We start from the raw sequence: 19,330 nt of genomic DNA on the forward strand, positions 1-19,330 counted from the left end.
AGAATTCTAAAGTCAAATTCATAAAATATTAATTTTGCCTTAAGGGAACAAAATAAAAAGTTATAAAATGGGTCAAATTAATATTAAGTGTGTTAAAGGTGACAAAGGGAAAAAGATGAAAATATAGAAGGTATTTGAAAAGTCACAACTGAGCTTTAAAAGGAATCTGGTTCTTTTGCAACTATGCTTGGATTATTGCTTTGTTTTGGAGAACTCAAGTTTCTTTTGGAGAAACATTGGGAGAGTTTACATCTTTCATTTTAGACCTCGGGATGCAAACCTTCAGGGCATTGTTTGTGGATCAGACGTAGACCCGATTCATCACTGCAATGGATTCCAAATAGAGTTGACACTGGGTTTTACAGGTTCTAATATGTTTCCAATCTGACTATTATTGTTGTGTTTATGATTGGGTTTTGATATCTAATTATTGTATAGTTGATGCATAATTCAATAACATTGGATGTATTTTAATAAGCATTTATCAATTTATTTGCTAGTTTATACTACTAGTTTGGTTTGCATGAGTTATCTATTGATTCTAAAATCTATTTGTGAGAAAAATTAGTAGAATATTCACTCAAGGTATTACAAAGGTAATAATAAAGGGATTATCAAATTGCTTCCAAAAGGTGGTGATAGATCTTAGGTTAAAAATTGGAGACCCATTACTCTTATAAAACTATCATATAAGATTCTTGCAAAGTTGTTGGCTAGGAGAATTGTATAGATGCTTAACAATATTGTTCTGATCACTCAAACTGTCTTTATTAAGGAGGTACATTTTAGAAAATGTCATTACTAGCTAGGAAGCTATGCAGTGGGGTAAAGACACTGGGCAAAATGTGGGTATAGTTCTTATATACTTCAAGAAGGCATATGATATAATTGAATGGCAGATAGTGATTAAAGTGTTGGAAAGGTTTCCTCTATCCTTTTGTATATGGTTGACATCTTGTTCAAAGATTTGAACACTGTTATTTATATTAATGGGGATATCTCTGACTCTATTTCCTTAGGAATATCTATTAGACAAGGTTGCCCCCTAGCCTGCTCTTTTTGTGCTTGTTGCAGATGCCCTAACATGTATTCTTAATGCTAAGGAGTTGGGTCCACCAATGAAATCTCTCTCCCTAATCATGATGAACTCCTCCTTGAATAGTTTGTTGATGATACAACCCTTTTGTGGGAGCTTTCTGAAGTTAATTTTGGTAACATGATGAACAGGCTACAACTCTTTTGTAAGGCCTCTAGAGCTAAGGTCTCCCAGGGGAAATCTTCAATTGTTGGTTGCTTAATTCTCTTGACTAGATTGGGAATCAAGAGTGGCAATGGTTTGGTCCCAACCACATTGTGAGATACCTTGGTATCCCTTCTCTGTTGAACCCTCTCTAAAAGATGTGGGATTGGGTTTATAATAAAATTGAGGATAAACATTTATAATGCTAGACTCACATGTTGTCAATTGTTGGGAGAACTCAAGTTGTTCAAAAACTCCTTTCATGTTACATTGTTTACTACGCTTCTGCTTGGTTGTTTGCCAAATATCAGTGTGAATATTTAAAAGACTCTTAAGGCACTTTCTCTAGTCGAATGGTTTAGGGAATAAGAAGAGACAGTGTGAATTGGAAACGGTGTTGCTATCCTAAGAACCTAGAGGGTTGAGCATGAGAGATATCAAAAAGAAAGGAATTGCTTTAGCTGCCAAGTCGATTCTCAATTCTCTTGTTGGCAATGAGCCGTAGAAAGTCCTAGTTAGGAACAATATAACTAAGTCTATTATTAAGAAAGGTAAACACTAGGGTAATATTCCTTTGATTGACATTGTTCTTGGGGATTTTGAGGTCGGAATGGCTGGATTAAAAAAAAATCAATCTATTTGGAATGCTTGGACCCAAGTGAGATTGTTGATTCATTTAGGGTATGTTGTTGGTAAGAATCCGTTACTACTATTCTATCAAGGACAGATCTTTATGGTGGGGTGTTTATCTTAATGAAAAATGTTTGGCCTTAACTCAAAGTTGCTCAGCTAAAAATTGGAACAATAAAGGCATTTCTCTGCTACAGAATGTTATTATTAATAACCAGATAGGTTCTTGGGAGGAAATCAAGAGCACATTTAATATCCCTAATTTTCAAAAGAAGACTTATACTCTTGTTAGTAAAGCTCTTGGTTCACTTTTTCTTGGTAAAAGCTTCAATACTCAACATTTTTTAGAACAAGTTCGATAGCAAGATGGTAAACTTGAGTGAGTTTTCTAGCAGGCAGATTTATAACCTCCTAAATCATAGTATGGATGTTTTTGATAGAATTAATCAGGTTTGGGGTATTGATTGGGCACATGCTAGATGGCAATTTATTTTTTAACTTTTTTGGCACTCACATGTTGAACCAAAAAAAGTTTGTTTCAGATGGATCCTCATTCTAAAAAAACTTCCTATGGGATCTTTTCTTTCCAATAATGGTGAACACTCCATTGTTTGCTCCTTGTGTCATTGTGCTGAATCTTTTGAACACCTGTTTTTTTAGTGCAAGTTTGCAAATAGAATTTGGTCTCTTTGTTTTGGCAATTCTTTTAAATGGTATCATAAACCCGGTCTGTCTTGGCATGAAATTCTAGCTGGTTATATTGAGGTTTTTTATTTGAGGTTAAATGTTTTTTGGTTTGCTCTCACTAATGGAATTTTATGGTTCCTCTGGAAGCAAAGGAATGAGGAAATCTCTCAAGGAAGACAGAGGAACCTTGATTTTTCTTGAAACTCACCCCCACTCTCATTACCTCGCATGTCATGGCTGTAATCGAGGTGCCAAAGGAAAGATTCACACAGTTGCTGAGTGAAGGCAACATGTTGTTCAAAGAAGACATTCTGATGTCCAATTTTGTTTCTCAGGAGCAGGAACCAGACTTGCCCACAGACCTTCTCACCAAGGTGATCTTTTCAGTCATGAGGACCCTGTTAATGCTCAGCAAGAGGATACCCACTTTGTTCATAACAGCAATTATGAGGAAGTCATTAACAGTAGCCCAGTGGAAAGTGCTTTCTATGGAGATGGTAGGAATATTAATAATGTTAGTTTCAGAAACAATGTTAATGATGGTTGGGACTGATTGTTAGATAATCTTTTGCCCCTCCTTTCAGATATGTACAGCTGGTCTTGTGTAGGTCACTATATAACCTTTTTAGCTGGATCTGTTATAGTGTATTTGCAGTATTGTTCTATTTGTAAAGGCTGTACTGGACAGATTTCTTTCAGGTACTAGATGAAGTTTTCACATCTAGTGTTTTTGAAATCTTTTGCTTCTGTAATTAGTCGATCCATTATCTCTAATAGAAAAAATACTCTCTCTCTCTCTCTCTCTCTCTCTCTCTCTCTCTCTCTCTCTCTATATATATATATATATATATCTGTGTGTGTTTTCAAACATTGTTAGAAACTCCTTAATCTATAATTTTCAGATTACGCTATAAAGAATAAGAATAGACCATCGAATGTCATTAAAATTTCTTTATTCATTCACATATATCAAAATTGTTAACATGTACATTTAGATAAATTAAATGTCAATGTGAAGAGACGTTAATATTACAATGGTTGAGAAGACACTTTTGTAGCCAGAAGTGACTTGAATACCAAAGCCATGTTTGGAGAGTAAGCTAGAGAATTGCTTCAGGAGGTTTGAAGCCGTTACACATTATTCTGGGGACTGAAATGATTTATTGAGGCATGTAGTGCTTGCACTTGCACCTGTGAAACAAGAGCCAAGGCCAAGTATCGTCGCATCCTTCTTTCATTTCAATGACAAGAGGAACAGCCAATTCATCATTTATTTCTACAAGCATCTGCCCCTGTCAGGAACACACAGAAAATAAACTCTATATGTTAATTCACATTCCATTTCACCATAAAACCAGAAACTGATTCACAAATCTCCACAACTCAGACTAATTGTTTATTTATCTTAAAAATCGAGTTAGATATAAAAAAAATCCAAGTTGAAGATTTAAATAGATGATTTATTTGGTCGTGAATGCGAACCATCCAAAATTATATGCCTGGTGTTTCCTTCTAACTGGTGAAAACCAGGGAACATAATTGTAGAACGCCATTTATCTTATCTTAATTGCCAATCTGAAAACTCAAAATAGAAATTTCTTTTCAGATTACTATATTCCAATCAGAAGATGAAGTGTATGAAATCCTCAATGTGAACTGATTTAAAAAGGACTGGGAACTATGAAGCAGATGATTTCAGCAGGCCTACACTTTTTAGTTTTACCCCCTAAGGACAACTCAGTCACTGAAATGGCAGGAAAATCTTCTAGTTCCTCCAAGACAAGGACTTTGCCTTACCACCCAATAAAAGGAAAACTAACAATTTGGAGGAAAGAGGTGCCAAGAGGAGTTGAATCCAATAAAACTACACTGACAGAATCTTAATATGATAGTACGGGGGAGATACCTAGCACCAATGACAATAAAAATAGGGCCACAAAAATTGAAGGAAGAAAATGTAGCGTCAGTCTTGATACTTTGTTTAAATATGACAATAGTAAGTCTACAACACCTCACTCTTCCAAATTAATGAAGAGGTTGAAACACACACTGCTGATGATTCATAATCTGAGTAAAAAGAAGGATTTTTGGCCACCCTAGAAGGACCATCCCAATATACCCTTCAAGTCAAAGGAAACTTAGGTGTTAATGTAAGAGTTATTGGATAGTGGTTCAATCCACAACTACATCAATCAAGGGTTGATCACCACTCATAATATACCTACCTTTGAGCAACAAAACATAAAAATCCAATTGGCCAATGAAGCATCCATAATCTGCACTACTGTGACCCCCAAGCTCACCCCTACCATGAAAGACTACTCCTATACAGGCCACTTCCATAATCTAAAACTAGGAGCTATTGATGTAATCCTTGGTATACAATGAATGAAACAAAGACAAACCAAAAGTACTGAGAGGGGGAGGGGGTGAATCAGTATTTTAAAATTTTAAAACAAAAAGAAACCCAAGTAACAACAGAGATCTCACACAGCAAAAACAAGGACACCAAAGTTATTTTATGGAAAACCCAACAGGGTAAAAACCACGATATCACTAATCTCCAAAAGGGTACAAAACAGTACAATGAAGAGCTGTAACTCCTTTACACACCAATGCACAACACAGGCTCCAACCTCAAGGGGCACCCACCCAGTATATCAGACACAGGAATAAGAAACAATCACCAGTTTAGCTCTTGTTTTACCTAGAGATGGTAAAACTCACAACACGTACGCTGGAATACAGACTTTCATCCACCAGTGCATTCCTCACCTCCACACCCTTTTTAATGCTATTTTCTGCACTGCACACTCCATTTTCACCACATTTCTACAGCTCTCAATTTCTCCACACACAACCAGCATGGTTAAAACTGTTCTTTCAAAATTTCACATACCACAACCTCACTCTGTTTTATAAAACTGCTACAAAAAATTATATGTAAAAACCGTTTTTCGTTTTCTCTATCAATCTCCTTTTGATTACCTCACAATGCACCCAAAATCCCTTGCCTTTGCCGTTTTATTTAAAAACAGTAATTTGTGTCTACAGTTTTTGTGACTGAAAATGCAGAGCCTGGCAAACAATCATTTTGTTCTTAAAAAATTACAGTTTTGTTTACTAGAATACCTGCTAAGGACTGCAGATTCTGGAGTCAAACTATTTTTCATTTACAGTAGTCGATCCCCTTACCAAAACGTCTCTGCAAAGATGTTAACTACACTCTGACAGAATATCATTGTCGCTTAGCTTCCACCCACTAATAAAAAGAATATGCAGAGCACAGAGAATTGATTTATTTATTCAAGAAACATACAGACACCCGATAAGGAAATTCCATGTCATATTCTTTGTAGGAGTGATGTCGTTGCCACCTGGTGGATAGAATCCTAGTCACCACTTCGACCAACATACAATTTAAGACTGTGTACACTTGTTCAATGAATAAAAGTTGCCTCAAGAAACATAGAACGGATCATACACCTGGCATATATATAGGAAAAGTAACTGATATGTTCTCCATGTGTAAAGCTTGATGGAGCCCTAATTTTCTCAAATTAGGGCATCCATTTAAGCGATCTTTCTTATACTTTGATTTACATTTTTCTTCAGTGTGATAAGAAGGAAAGACAGTACGTTTATACTCATATATAGGAAGCACAAGACATGTCATACAGGAATCTTGAGTGGATGATTATCTCACAGGATCCAAATGTCTTCATCACCTATCTCTGATTAACAGATACCTTGTGCAGGAAATTATATGAGCACGATCACGGATGCTGAGATTGTGTTGAATGTGGAGGAGTGCAGGAAGAACATTTTACAGTCATGCAGTGCTTTGGCACAGACAGTCATTAAGTGAATTTATAATGGAAACTACCTTGCTTGAAGAAGTGTACTGAATTCTTTGTTGATGAGTTGCTATCGCAGGAGATTTGAGTCATTTTGTTAATCAGTAACTTGAGGGTATGTTACCATCTTCTCCTATTGACGGTATTATTAAGTTTTATAAGAAAGAAAAAATTAAGTTGGAATCAAGACTGCTTGATGGGGCAAATCAGAGGCCTGAATACACCTTGCGATCTCTGGCATGTGCTTTAGAATATGCAAGATGTTTCTTAAGGAATCTGGGATTATAATGGACAATACAAATGTATTGTGATATTGCTATAAGGATTCATGTGTTCCATTTATTTGTCATGAGAGATGGATTTGTGTGAATCCCTGCCCATGAAACATGAGTCAATGAATTTGACTAAAAAACTACACAATTTGACTTGCAGTGGAAAAACATCATCTACTTATCAATACAAATATAATTAGAAGTGAAGAGTTTGAAAAATCAGATCTTCTATTAAGCATGATATAAATATGAATCGTTTTATTTACAAAAAGAAGTCAGCGGTGAAGTAATAAAAATAAGAAATGACACAAAGATGGTAGATCAAAGAGAAAAAGGGCAGAAATTTATGCAGTTTTTGGATAGACCGGATATTGTAATTGAAGCACAAACTTATTGTATTCATTTTTAAAAATTTATGCAAAAGCCTTATTTTTCCTTATTCCTCTTGAAAATCTAAGTCCAAACTGTTTGTCATATTTACCCCCTCCGCTTATTAATTTTGAAATTAATTACTACTAACAGTGAATAAGTTAATTTCAGTAAAAGTCTTTGATTATCAGAATTTGCATACAAAACGTTGCCTATGTGAATTTGTGAATTTTGTCTAATTGGTTTTCCCAATGAAATTAAATTCAATTGGACTAGGGTTTGTGTTGCCAAATGAACCTTCAGTCTATAAAGTAGTCAATGGTATATGTGTTGTCTCTCAAAGTAGTATATTAGGGTTTCGAGAAAGTTTGACTCTATTTTCCCAAGGCTGGATAAGGGACTGATTTACATTTTATTTTGTAAGAGTTGGTTGATGTCTAAGGTCCTAAAGTTCAATATTTTGCCATATCCATAACTCATAAACACTATTTCTTTCATTTAAAAATATTCATTTCACAACTAAATATCCCAAAGCATTTCATAAAACTTCTATTTTGATCGAGTTTAAGGATTTTGCCAACTTAAGAACTCACAAGATTTAAATTTTCTCCAGAAAAGCCTTGAACCAAGTCATAAAGATTTAAGAAAGCTTTTACCCACCTAGATTTAGCAAAGCCTAAAGTGCAAGGGAATTATATCAAGAGATTATTTTCATTCGTTGGCCAAAATTGATTGAGCAATCCTATTAGAGAATTGGCAAAGTTCTTAGATTTCCAATCTGTGGTTTTGGGAACCAACACAACTGATCAATTCCACTTTCCAGAGACAAGCGAGCAGACAACTCACTCATCATCTCAAAACAGCTCCATACAGTACACATGCCAATCACTAGAACACAAACACCAACAATACACCATGAGGAGCATATATGATGGACTGTAATATGAATTTAAGCACCAGTCATCAAGGAATAATACTAACAATCTCCCCTTATTTTTCATTGATGGCAACTCAATACCCAAATGGAAAACCAACTGCAAGAAGAGTACTCGGCAAACATACAACTCCCCTTGAATGCATACTCCCCCTTTGACATCAAGGATTGAGAAATCTGAAACAAACCAGATTAAATTGTGAGAAAGATATTGCAACGAAGCACTTCATTTGAGCATACATTATCTAGTGAGATAGAAGAACACTGAGTTTGCTCCTGATATATTTAAAGCATTTCCTAGGTAGTCGTTTCGTTAAGATGTCAGCTACCTGTTCTTTGGAGCGTACATATTCTAGCATGACAACTTCATAAGCAACTCGTTCTTTCGAGTAATGACATTTAATTGGAATATGCTTAGTGCAAGAATGCATAATAGGATTTTTAGAAATATCAATCGCACTAGTGTTATCACAATAAATGGAAATGGGATCAGCAAACTGGAGCTTAAAATCTAATAAGGTATTCTTCATCCAAATTATCTGTGTGCAATAAGATACAACTGCAATATGTTTTGTGTAATGTCCCCACTACTAGCTTAGGGATCAAATGCCAGAACCTGCAACAAATCATTAGTACATGATAAAAATATATATTTAAAGTCCTAAACATATTAAAAATGATGAACTGATCAACCTAAATACTATCCCCTCCTAATCCATCAGGAACTCTTCTCAAATTACCTCTCTAATGAGAATTACTTCTCAATTAGGCAATCGTCATATTAAGAGAGTCCTTCCAAACGCCTCTTTGGGATCTCTGATTACACACTTTGCAACACTCCTTGGTAGAGATCCCACCTCTAACCAAGTCTCTCTATCTCTAACATATGCATATGTTTAACCACTACAATATATACATATTGTCTCTAAGAGATCTCTTATAAATCTCTCTCTAGGACTCCAATCCCGACATTCATTCTTGAATGCCCTCTAATTTTCTGAGTTCTCCCCATGAGAACTTGATATTCATTATACGAAAACCCTCTATATCTTGTGAGAGTTATTATTATGCTCCCATCCCTATTAGTCATGTAATCATAAGATAAAATGAATTTAACTTCTACAGTTTGTGATTGTGTACCTCTGAATGTTAATTTGTCCTAAATCCTTCATTTAATGTTTTGTCTCAGTATTTCACTGTTATCTCTGTATTTGATTGCAAATCTCTGTAAATTTCTTCTGTCACTGATTTATAGTTTACTTGGGAAAAGACTATTATACAGTTATTGGTTTTGATAGGCAGTTGCTATATTATATTTTGAGTACAATGTTTTTACTTCTGGTCCTCGTGAATGCTAGCTGTTATGTTATAGATGTCTGAGCATGTCTTGTATGCTGTCGATTCTTCTATACTCCGTCGGGGACTGTTATGTGATGCTGACTGGTTTTCACTGATTAACTTCAACATTACCTTATTCATTTATGCTCTTCTATTGGAGGTTATGGTGCATTGGCTCCACTCATGTCAAATTCCCTTCTATATTATGCTTATTGAGTCTTTACTATTGTATGGATATTAAATCTATAATGATTGTGTGCTCCTTGCTTGGTGATAGAATCTACGATTGCATGAATGATTATTTATGCCTCCTATTAGGAGTTATTTTGTCTAGAAGTTCTTATGTGTGTCGTCTGCTTCTGTCAGAGGAGATAGTATGATGGTTTGCCTATAGCGTGAGTCGCCTTATGCGGATTTAATTTGGCATTCCAACCCAATACTCTGCAATGACTTGGTCTGGTTTGTGATTGGTAGATTAAACTCTGGCTTTGGTTGATGCTTTAATAATGGTGATGGATTATTGTTATATATGGAGACTTTGTGTATGCATATTTGTGTGAATATTGTTTTCCTCTATCTTCTTTTGTGTCAATACCTTTTATTCATTCATTTATATATGGAAAATATCTTCTTCATCCCTTGTAATATAATTTATTGATTGCTATTATGTCCTTCGCCGATTTCCTTCCGATTGGCAGAGATGAAAGTCTAACTTGAATGATTATTGTTCAATGATTGCTTTCTACTTTGTTCACTACTTTCATTATCTTTCCTCCTCCATTCAATGGCTTTCTCCTTCTATTAGAGATGGTAATGTTCTTTTGTTTTCCTGTTCAGTTTGACAGATGTATATCTCAGAGTGTGTTTGTCTACATCTACCTGTATTCCTTGCCCAAGTCTATGTTCTCCCCCATTCTTGATATTTATAAAACTATATATATGTTATCGAGGGATGGGTCATGACTCTTGGCCATGACTTTTCATTAAACAATATAAGCTTACATTTAGCAAGGATATTATTAATATATAAATCATATATATATTATAATGTATACATATAAGATTTTAGATTTTATATATAATATATAATAGTTTAATAATTATGTGTCTTCTTCATATAGTAGGAATTACTTCAAACTCCTTCATTCTTAACTAGTCTATAATGAACGATTCCCTGCTGCTTTATATTATATTATGTTATATGGAATTATTTATGTGTGTGTGTGTAATGCTATTATTTATTTATCTTGTAATTACAAGTGTCTTATTATTATTTATTTATTTATTTTTCTTTATTAATCCTATATAAGAATATCACATTTTGCTTCAGCTATAGATAGAGAACTGCAGGTTTGTTTTTTGCTAAGCATAGAAATGAGAGAGCTGTCAAGGAAAATGCAGTACCACTCATGCTCTTCTTGTCGTCAACTGACCTTCCCCAATTTGCATCTGTACAGGCTGTCCGAGAAAATTCAGAACGTGTAGGAAGACATAAACCATTGTCAATAGTCCCTTTTAGGTGCTTAACAAATATCCTTCTAACAACTTTCACATGAGTTTTCTTAGGCGTGTCTTGAAAACGTTCCAACAACTTGCATGATATCAAGTCTAGTAGCTGTAACAAATGACAAACTTTCTACCATAGACCTGTAGTAAGTTTGGTCAACATTAGGAGACTCATCTTCTTTACTTAACTTGCATCCAGTTTCCATGGGACTGCGAACCAGATTGTAATCTCCATTTAAAACATGTTAAGAAGCCCTCTAACATATCTAAATTATGAAATAGAAATACCATCAGCTGATTGATGAATTTGCAGCCCAAGAAAATAAGTTAACTCACCCATCATTGACATTTCATTTTCATTTTTCATACAACAGCAAATTCTTTAGTCATTTTGGAGTTGTCACAAACAAAAATCAAGTCATCAACATATACAAAAACAATAAGAAATCCTTTACCTTCCTCTGTCACAAACAAGTTGTTGTCTGCATAACCCTTTTTGAATCCCTACTACTGTTGATATTTGTCCAGCCTATCATACCAAACTCTTGGAGCATGTTTAAGTCCATACAACATTTTTTTCAGCTTGCACACACAATCCAAATTGTTGGACAATGCAAACCCTTCAAGCTATTCACCATACACTTCTTCATTCAATTAACCATTTAAAAATGCAGATTTAACATCCATTTGATAAAATTTGAAACCCTTGTAAGTGGGAAAAACAAGAAAAATTCTAATGGCTTCTAACCTTGCTACAAGTGCAAAGGTTTCATCGAAATCCAATCCCTCATCTTGCGAATACCCTCTGCATAATAGATGTGTCTTATTTCTCATAACTTGACCATCTTCATTTACCTTCTTCCTAAAAAACCATTTTGTGCCAATAACATTCTTGTCCTTGGCTCTAGGCACAAGCTCCAATGTGTTATTCTTTTGGATCTACTCTAATTCTTCTTTCATAGTGGCAACCTAATGCTCATCCTTGGTTGCCTCTTACAAAAAATTTAGGCTCAAACAAGGAGAATAGTGAAACATCATCATCCTCAAGGTAATTGGCATTCTTCTGAGTTTCTCGTGTTCTTTCAGTTATTACTTGATCTATAGGATGATTCTTTTGTGCAAACGTAGAGGGGGTTTTGGAAGAAGACGTACAAATTTCAGCTTGTATATCATGCCCAGAATGTACATGTGTTCTTTCAGCTTCATCTAAGGAAGAAATTCCATTTTCACCATGTAATTGTTACATTTCTTCTACATTTTTTTCAATTTTGTTAGCTTGTAACATCCAGATTTTCCGGGTCTAAATTAACATCTAACATAAGCATAGAATACAGTTATAACTTTGATATCATAAGAAGGTAGTTACATCATTCATGTTCATGTGAAGAAGATTACTGTTAAAGTCAGTCAAACAAAATTTCTTAACTAAATACCTGAAATACCTTTTAACGAAATTACTTCAAAAATTGAAATCACATACCTTGGAAAACTGAGACTGAAAAATCATCTAAGTATGCTTCTGCAACCACCCGGGTTAGTCCACAAATACACTATAACAATTTCTCAAATCGACTGCTATCTCAAAAATCATTTAATGATTACAACTATATTTTAAATTAGGGCATCACATATCATCTTACCAATTAGGGCATCAATTACCATTGGTTTATTTAGGGCTTCTTTTACCGCTTTACCACTTAGGGCTTCCGCGACCACGGAATTCAATTAGGGCTTTTGCGAAGACGGATATTAATTAGGGTTTCCACGATAACGGATTTAACTCAGGGCTTCTATGACCACGGATTCAACTAGGGCTTTCGATACCACGGATTCAGTGAGGGCTTCCAATACCACTGTATCAATTAAGGTTTCAGCTGTCACACAATCAATTAGGGCTTCAGATTTCTTTTCCTTCTGATTGCTTATCTGTGACAGTTTCTCAAGATTAGATAAATACTTATATTCAATATTCATTTATATGAAAGTAAAATGATGATAACAATGAGATACTTCAATTTAATCTTACCTTCTCATAATCAAAAATGATAATACCTGTTTCCGATAAACAATTGAATACATGGCTTATCTCTGTCAGACGCATTTCTGACATCTTGAGAGAGGTGAAACATTGTCAGGGGCTTAACCACCCAACCTTGGACCAAATCTTATCCCCACATGATCTCTAACGAGAAAGGCCCTCCCTCCTCGGAATTGACAGGGAACATCTTACCATTCATTGAACTTCGAGATATAAACACGCCATACAACTTGACAGCAGGAGATCAAGAATATGCATGAGCTATTGTTAATTCATATTAAACGATATATATATTAAAATGTCATAGCTGATATTACTGGTTCTTATTCTTGATGAATCTTTCCTCACACCCCCTCACCCTCATCAGGCCTCCAAGCCGGTGATTTCCAAGTGCTTGTTTAATATAAATAATTTCACTCTTGCAGGGTATGAATGTTTGTAATACATTCTGAACTGAATTAGTTATTCACGGTTTTTCATTGCATATCCATATCTTTTATACATGTTTAATACTCTCCTATGAATAAAGAAACATCTATGATTTAAGGCAGTTTCCAAGAACTAGAATTCTTTAACTGACCACCCCGATTCAATCTACAATTATATTAATGAAAAAGAGACACATTGAACATTCTTGATTCAACAGTTACATTAGAAAGAAAACATGACTGGCCATTCTAAATTTGGCAACATTCTTACTTGCCTCCTATGCTTATATCTTCAACCAATTTTCAATATCTATATCCTTGAAAACAAATTCTCATTACACACAGATACAGCAGATGAACTCATATTATATCCAGCTTGCAAACTAGAAAAGAACAACTCATTGCACTCACGAACCATTTTGAATGCTCACAAAATATTCTCTACCACAACACTAATAGATTATACTAAAGATACCTATATTTCTCTGTAACCAATTTTCAATATCTATATCCTTGAAAACAAATTCTCATTACACACAGATACAACAGATGAACTCATATTATATCCAGCTTGCAAACTAGAAAAGAACAACTCATTGCACTCACGAACCATTTTGAATGCTCACAAAATATTCTCTACCACAACACTAATAGATTATACTAAAGATACCTATATTTCTCTGTATCAATCATTAATTTGAAAATTAACTTTGCCTATGAAGGAAAGACCTTCCAAGTACGATTTACAATACCACATGCAGAGTTTAACATGATTTGATGATGGAATTATCAAAAGAAAATTACAAGTAATGGCGTACAGTATTACTTTGAGAAAGAAAAGAGTAATCAAACTTTAATTTTGTCACATTTGGCATTCTCTGTCATTCACCCAACTGTTCAATAAGTGATTCATGGATGCAGACTATAAGGCATTAATAGGAATTCAAAATAATAAGTAAACAACATGATTGTTACAGTCTGAAGTATTACATAAGGTTTGAATCAAAACCCGACTCATAAAGAACAAGACTCTGTAAATGAAATATGGAAAATAAAACTCAAACACGTCCTTACTTGACTCACGGCTACATAGTCAGGTTAACTATATCTTTGCTTGGTTGCTTCCTTCAGATTTCCGCAGGTACAAACGGCAAGTAGCAATGCAAAGACGAGAGTATAATGGTGTTATGAGTATCGTGGCTGAGCAGGGTGGTAGACATTTTTCAGAATGAAGGGAAGACAAATTTTCATGTCCCGATAGACGACAAGGCCATCATATTTATAAAATTAAACTTGACCTTATGGCTTCCTGCCGTTACAAGATCTCAATTTCAATTTGCATTCCATCAATTGGAAAAGAGATATGAAAAGGAAGATATACTAAATTGAAGGTGAAAGATGAAAGGTTTTATTTATTAATATTATTTAATGTTTAAATCAATGACTAAGCGCTAACATTAAAGAATATTAAATTAGAAATAATAGAGTTGAAAGGTGAAAATAACTCAAATATTATTATAATTCAAAAATTATTAAAAACTTATATGTACTTTAAAACATCATTTTATTAAATTATTAAAATATAAAGATGCCAAAACATTTTTAATTCAAATGCACATATATAAATTATTACTAAAAAATAATATGACGAAAGATAATTTAAAATACATTTATATTTAAACTTAATTAATTAAATTAAATTAATTATTAACAACTCATGCAGTTCCAAAGATGTGTCCTGTTCAAATTGCTAGGTCTTCTACCTGTCTGTCCAATGATGGTGATGCCCTGCCTAATTCTTTTCTGACAATGCTTCCACCCTTCAACATGCTCCCTGCAAGGAATTTCTTTGTGATTAAATTATAAATTATATAATCTTAAATAATCATAACGACCAACTATCTTACCATCTCACCAGATTATATCAAATTAAACTGCCAACCGACTTCATGTGAACCTCAACGGCTATATTTCAAGCTAGGTCAAGAATTGGGATGTAACATAGCTGCTGCAAATTGAGTGCATGAAGAAGTGGGTACAACAGTGTTGGTCTGTACATTTTGTTCATCAATCTTGTCCACATTTTCACGAGATTCATTAGCGATCTCATGAATTTTAACATTTGCACTCTCATCAAGTTTACGTAACCTTTTTATTGTAACATTTGAAAACCTTACTTTTTGAAGAGTTGTCAAGAAATATAACTCCATCTACTCTCAAGTCAATCTTACCCAAGTTATCTTCATCTCTCGTAATGTAACATGGGCTGCAAAAAATATTAAAGTACTTAACTGTAGCTGGTTTACCTTTCCAAATCTCGTAAGGTATCTTATTGTACTTGTTTCTCAACAAGGTTTTGTTTTGAATGTAAGCAGCTGTATAAACAACTTCTCTCCAAAAGGTATCACTTCTCTTTAATTCATGATGCAGCGAGTCATTTCTTGGACTGTTCTATTTTTCCTCTCTGCAACAGCATTTGGTTGTGGTGTTCTATGAGTTGAAACTTGTCCTTTAATCCCATGTTGTCCACAAAAACTCACAAATTCATTAAAGGTAAATTCACCACCATTGTCTAAACGTAAACATTTACTATTTAAATCCACCTCATTTTCAACCAAAGGCTTAAATGCTTTAAACTTATCTAGAGCTTCAGATTTTTCTTTGAAAAAAGCTACCAAAGGCATGCGCAAATTAGAAGCACTCCTTCCTAGTTCAACAAATTTACTATGGGGTTTAAAATATATCATTTAATTCCTTATACTTAAGATATATTTTAATATATTCAATGATTCATTTGAGATAGGTTCCAGACCTCTCCGAGCTAAGATAAAGATTTTAGGAAATTTTAGGACTTTGGAAATTCAAACTTAGCCAAATTTTAGGGCTTCTGGATTCCAGACCTAGCCAAATTTCAAAGCTTCAGGATTTTAGACCTAGCATTATCTTTCAGCATGGTGTCTAGAAGATGAGTGCATGTAACTTTGAGCCTCCATCTTCTGCATGACCATTATTGGTCCTTGCTTGTGATTCTTGATTATGATATGTTTAGTGGATATGGACTTGTATGTCTAACCATGCTAGGAGCTTTTACTTTGGGATTGAACAAGAACATCCCCTTGGCATACTCATGATTCGTGTGATCTTTGGTTTGTGAGTTGGGGTAGAGCTTAGAGATCTTTGGAAGTAGTTGTAAGACTTCCGTTGGTGTAGGTGAACATGTGAGTCTTGCCATGTTCCCAATTCTCACCACCTTGTCTTGGTGTTTCATTATTGCACTTGGTTACTTTATGTTTTTGTTAAGTAACTTATGTTAAGAAAAAAATTATTCAGTGCATGTTTTATCGTTGTGTTCCAAGGGTCTCCGAGTGGGGCATTACATCTGGTATAAAAGCCCATGTTCAAACATTGGGATCTCTGTGTATATGTTGCCCACGTGGTTGATGCTGCAATTGTGCGAGTGCGAGTGCCTCTTTAAGAGCTCGTGAGTTTTGTTGCTTGGGTATCTACTTGTGATAGACTTGCTTGTCTAGTAGATGAGAATTGAGCGGTGTGAGGAGAAGGAAGTGAGTCTTTCCTTGTTTTGTGGACGGAATCGATGTATCTTAGTATCGTTGGTTTCTTGTGTGACCCTATTGGATGAAGCCACTGATTGGTGTTCATGTTTTGGCTTTGAGTGCCTCTTTTGTTTCTCCTTGTGGAGTAAGGTGCATTGTTTTCCCTGTTTTCTCCTATTTGTAAGTAAATAAATGAATCTTATTTTTGATTCTCTATTATATCAATATAGTAATGAAATGTTTCTTTTCATTGAGAAATGAGTGTTTATTGGGAATCATTGCAAAGAAGTAGGTTTTGCATTAGGTCCTTTGGGTTAATAATTTAAGTCCCCAAACTGATTGCTTCTTAAGCTTATGGAAATTGTATTAAAATTAATGGATATCTAAATGTTGCATTGCATGGAAAATAATTAAGGAAATTATTGAAGTTTGCATATGCATGAGGTTATTGATGGTATATTGCTTGATGTGTGTGAGTGTGCTCTCTAACACCGCTAGGATGATGTATTCCTTAGCATTGTGTGGTGATTTATCCCTCTTGTGTGATTGTTCTCAGTCATCACATGTAATGTGATTTGATTGATGTCTTAATTTTTTTTGGCTAGAGGTACTTTCCTCATGTTGTTGGGCTAGCATTGGTTTTCAGTATTTTCCTCTCTTAGAGTAGTCATCATATTTCTCTATAGCTCTCTTTGTGGCTGTTGTCACACTTGACTTATTGTTGAAATGAGCTCTTTTGTGATTTACTGTTGGAGTTGACAATTTCCCCATTTGGGCCTTTGGATTTTGTTTCATGGTGACTATTCTACATGTGTCTTACTACTGCCCAGTCTTGTGTTGTGACTCTATCATCTTCATCTCGAACCTCTGGTAGCACATACAAGAGATAATATCATAGAGAACATACTAGTGTGTTTGTGACAGAGGTAAAGTTGTTAAATTAATTAGATGGTTTCAATGATGATTAAACGTAATGTTATTCTTGAACGAAATCTCAAAAGATTTGTACTTGTATGGTAAGTGACTCTTGAACCCTTGCTTTGAAAACCTTTTAGTTTCATTGTGCATTAATGCTTGTGTTATGATTAACTAATGAAATTACATAAGAGAAGTAACATTGGTTTCAATGTGTGAAATATCTTTCATTCCATGCCTTATGTCATTTTGGACATGTCTTCTCTTTGGTTGAGTTGGACATTGCGTCCGCTGCTTGTCTTGGTAATCAAGACTATTTGATTTTACCTATGTCTTATCTTGAGTGGTGACTCAACTCTTAGGTCTTAGGACTCTAAAATCCATCGTGTTGTAGGGCTTGTCGAGATCTTTCCGACACATTTTGAACAGAGTCCATCGAGGTTCAGACGTGAAAGTTACGACCTCCGGAGGGAAGGAGATTTTTGTGCTTCTTTGGAGTCATCTTCTGTGGTGGGTGTTATTAATATTGTATTTGGGTGTAGCTTAGTCGACATTTGAGGTTGAACCTAATTGTGAGCTTCAGTGCTGATGTATTCCCCTATGTCTACCTCTCTGTAGCGGGTAGGTTGGCATGGTTATGCCATTAGCTCAATTAATGTCAGTTGAGTATGTCGATGGTTGGTGGAATTGTGAGTTCTCTAATGCGTCTTGGGCTGATTTAGTGTAGAGGTTGAGAGAGACTTCCTCTCAATACTAATACTCTGCAGTAGGTGGGGGTGTAGTATTCCCAGCATGTTGCTAGAGGGACATGGTATCATTGGACACATGTAACCATCTTACGAGTTGATATGAAGATATTAGATGATTTTGTCCACTAATGAAATTCTTTGCAACCTTGTGGAAAGGTGATATCTTGTCTAGTTGCGTTATGTAACCCTAGTTCACAACGATAGTAGAGCTTTCTATATGTAGAGACCATAGTTTCGAGAATCGCGGTGATTCACGCAATTCGGCAATTCGACTCAAGCCAAACAATTTTTTGTGAATCGATGAATCAAATCAGCGATAAAGGGTTTATGAAATAAGTTACTAAATTTCAAGGGTTTTCTTAATTTGCTAATTCATTGCTGATTTGATTCTGATTCGTGGCCAATTCACGATTCGATTCGGCCTTGCCAATTCTGATCTGATTCCAATTTTGTTACTTTGATAGAGACTATGTTCTCCTACACTTGGTGGTTAGTTGTGGAAAGTATCCTTTGGAGTGTCCAATTTTGTTAATAAACAGTCATCCTCTTTGTTCAAGGGTGACTTTATGTGGATTCAAGGATGCTCATGTGTGGCATGATAGTATTCTTGGGAACTTTGGGATGGTTATTCCCAAAGTAACGAGAATCGAAATCGGCAAGGCCAAATCGAATCGTGAATCGGCCATGAATCAGAATCGAATCGGCCACGAATCAGCAAATTTGAAAAACTCTTGAAATTTTGTGAGTAACTTATTTCATAAACCCTTTATCGCTGATTAAATTCACCGATTCACAAAAAATCGTTTGGCTTGA

General features: G+C 34.9%; 1 protein-coding gene across 2 annotated transcripts in view; it reads right to left on the reverse strand.

Annotated features, from left to right (window-relative positions):
• Nucleotides 1–3,493: 3,493 nt before the first annotated feature.
• The window catches only part of RMI1 (recQ-mediated instability protein (DUF1767)), a 314,057-nt gene continuing 298,220 nt past the window's right edge, over nt 3,494–19,330 (reverse strand). Inside the window, exon 8 of one of the 2 annotated variants that reach the window (XM_089807777.1) lies at nt 3,494–3,849. In XM_089807777.1, the coding sequence (XP_089663903.1) occupies nt 3,718–3,849 (132 nt within the window). In that variant the 3' untranslated portion in view covers nt 3,494–3,717. Of the gene's footprint in view, nt 3,850–7,773; nt 8,167–19,330 lie in introns of those variants that run through there. The other variant, XM_089807778.1, reaches the window with a different exon arrangement.

The sequence above is a fragment of the Cupressus sempervirens genome, chromosome 10, assembly GCF_028749045.1.
Source record: "Cupressus sempervirens isolate cs-2001-9-10 chromosome 10, ASM2874904v1, whole genome shotgun sequence".
Lineage (NCBI taxonomy): Eukaryota > Viridiplantae > Streptophyta > Pinopsida > Cupressales > Cupressaceae > Cupressus > Cupressus sempervirens.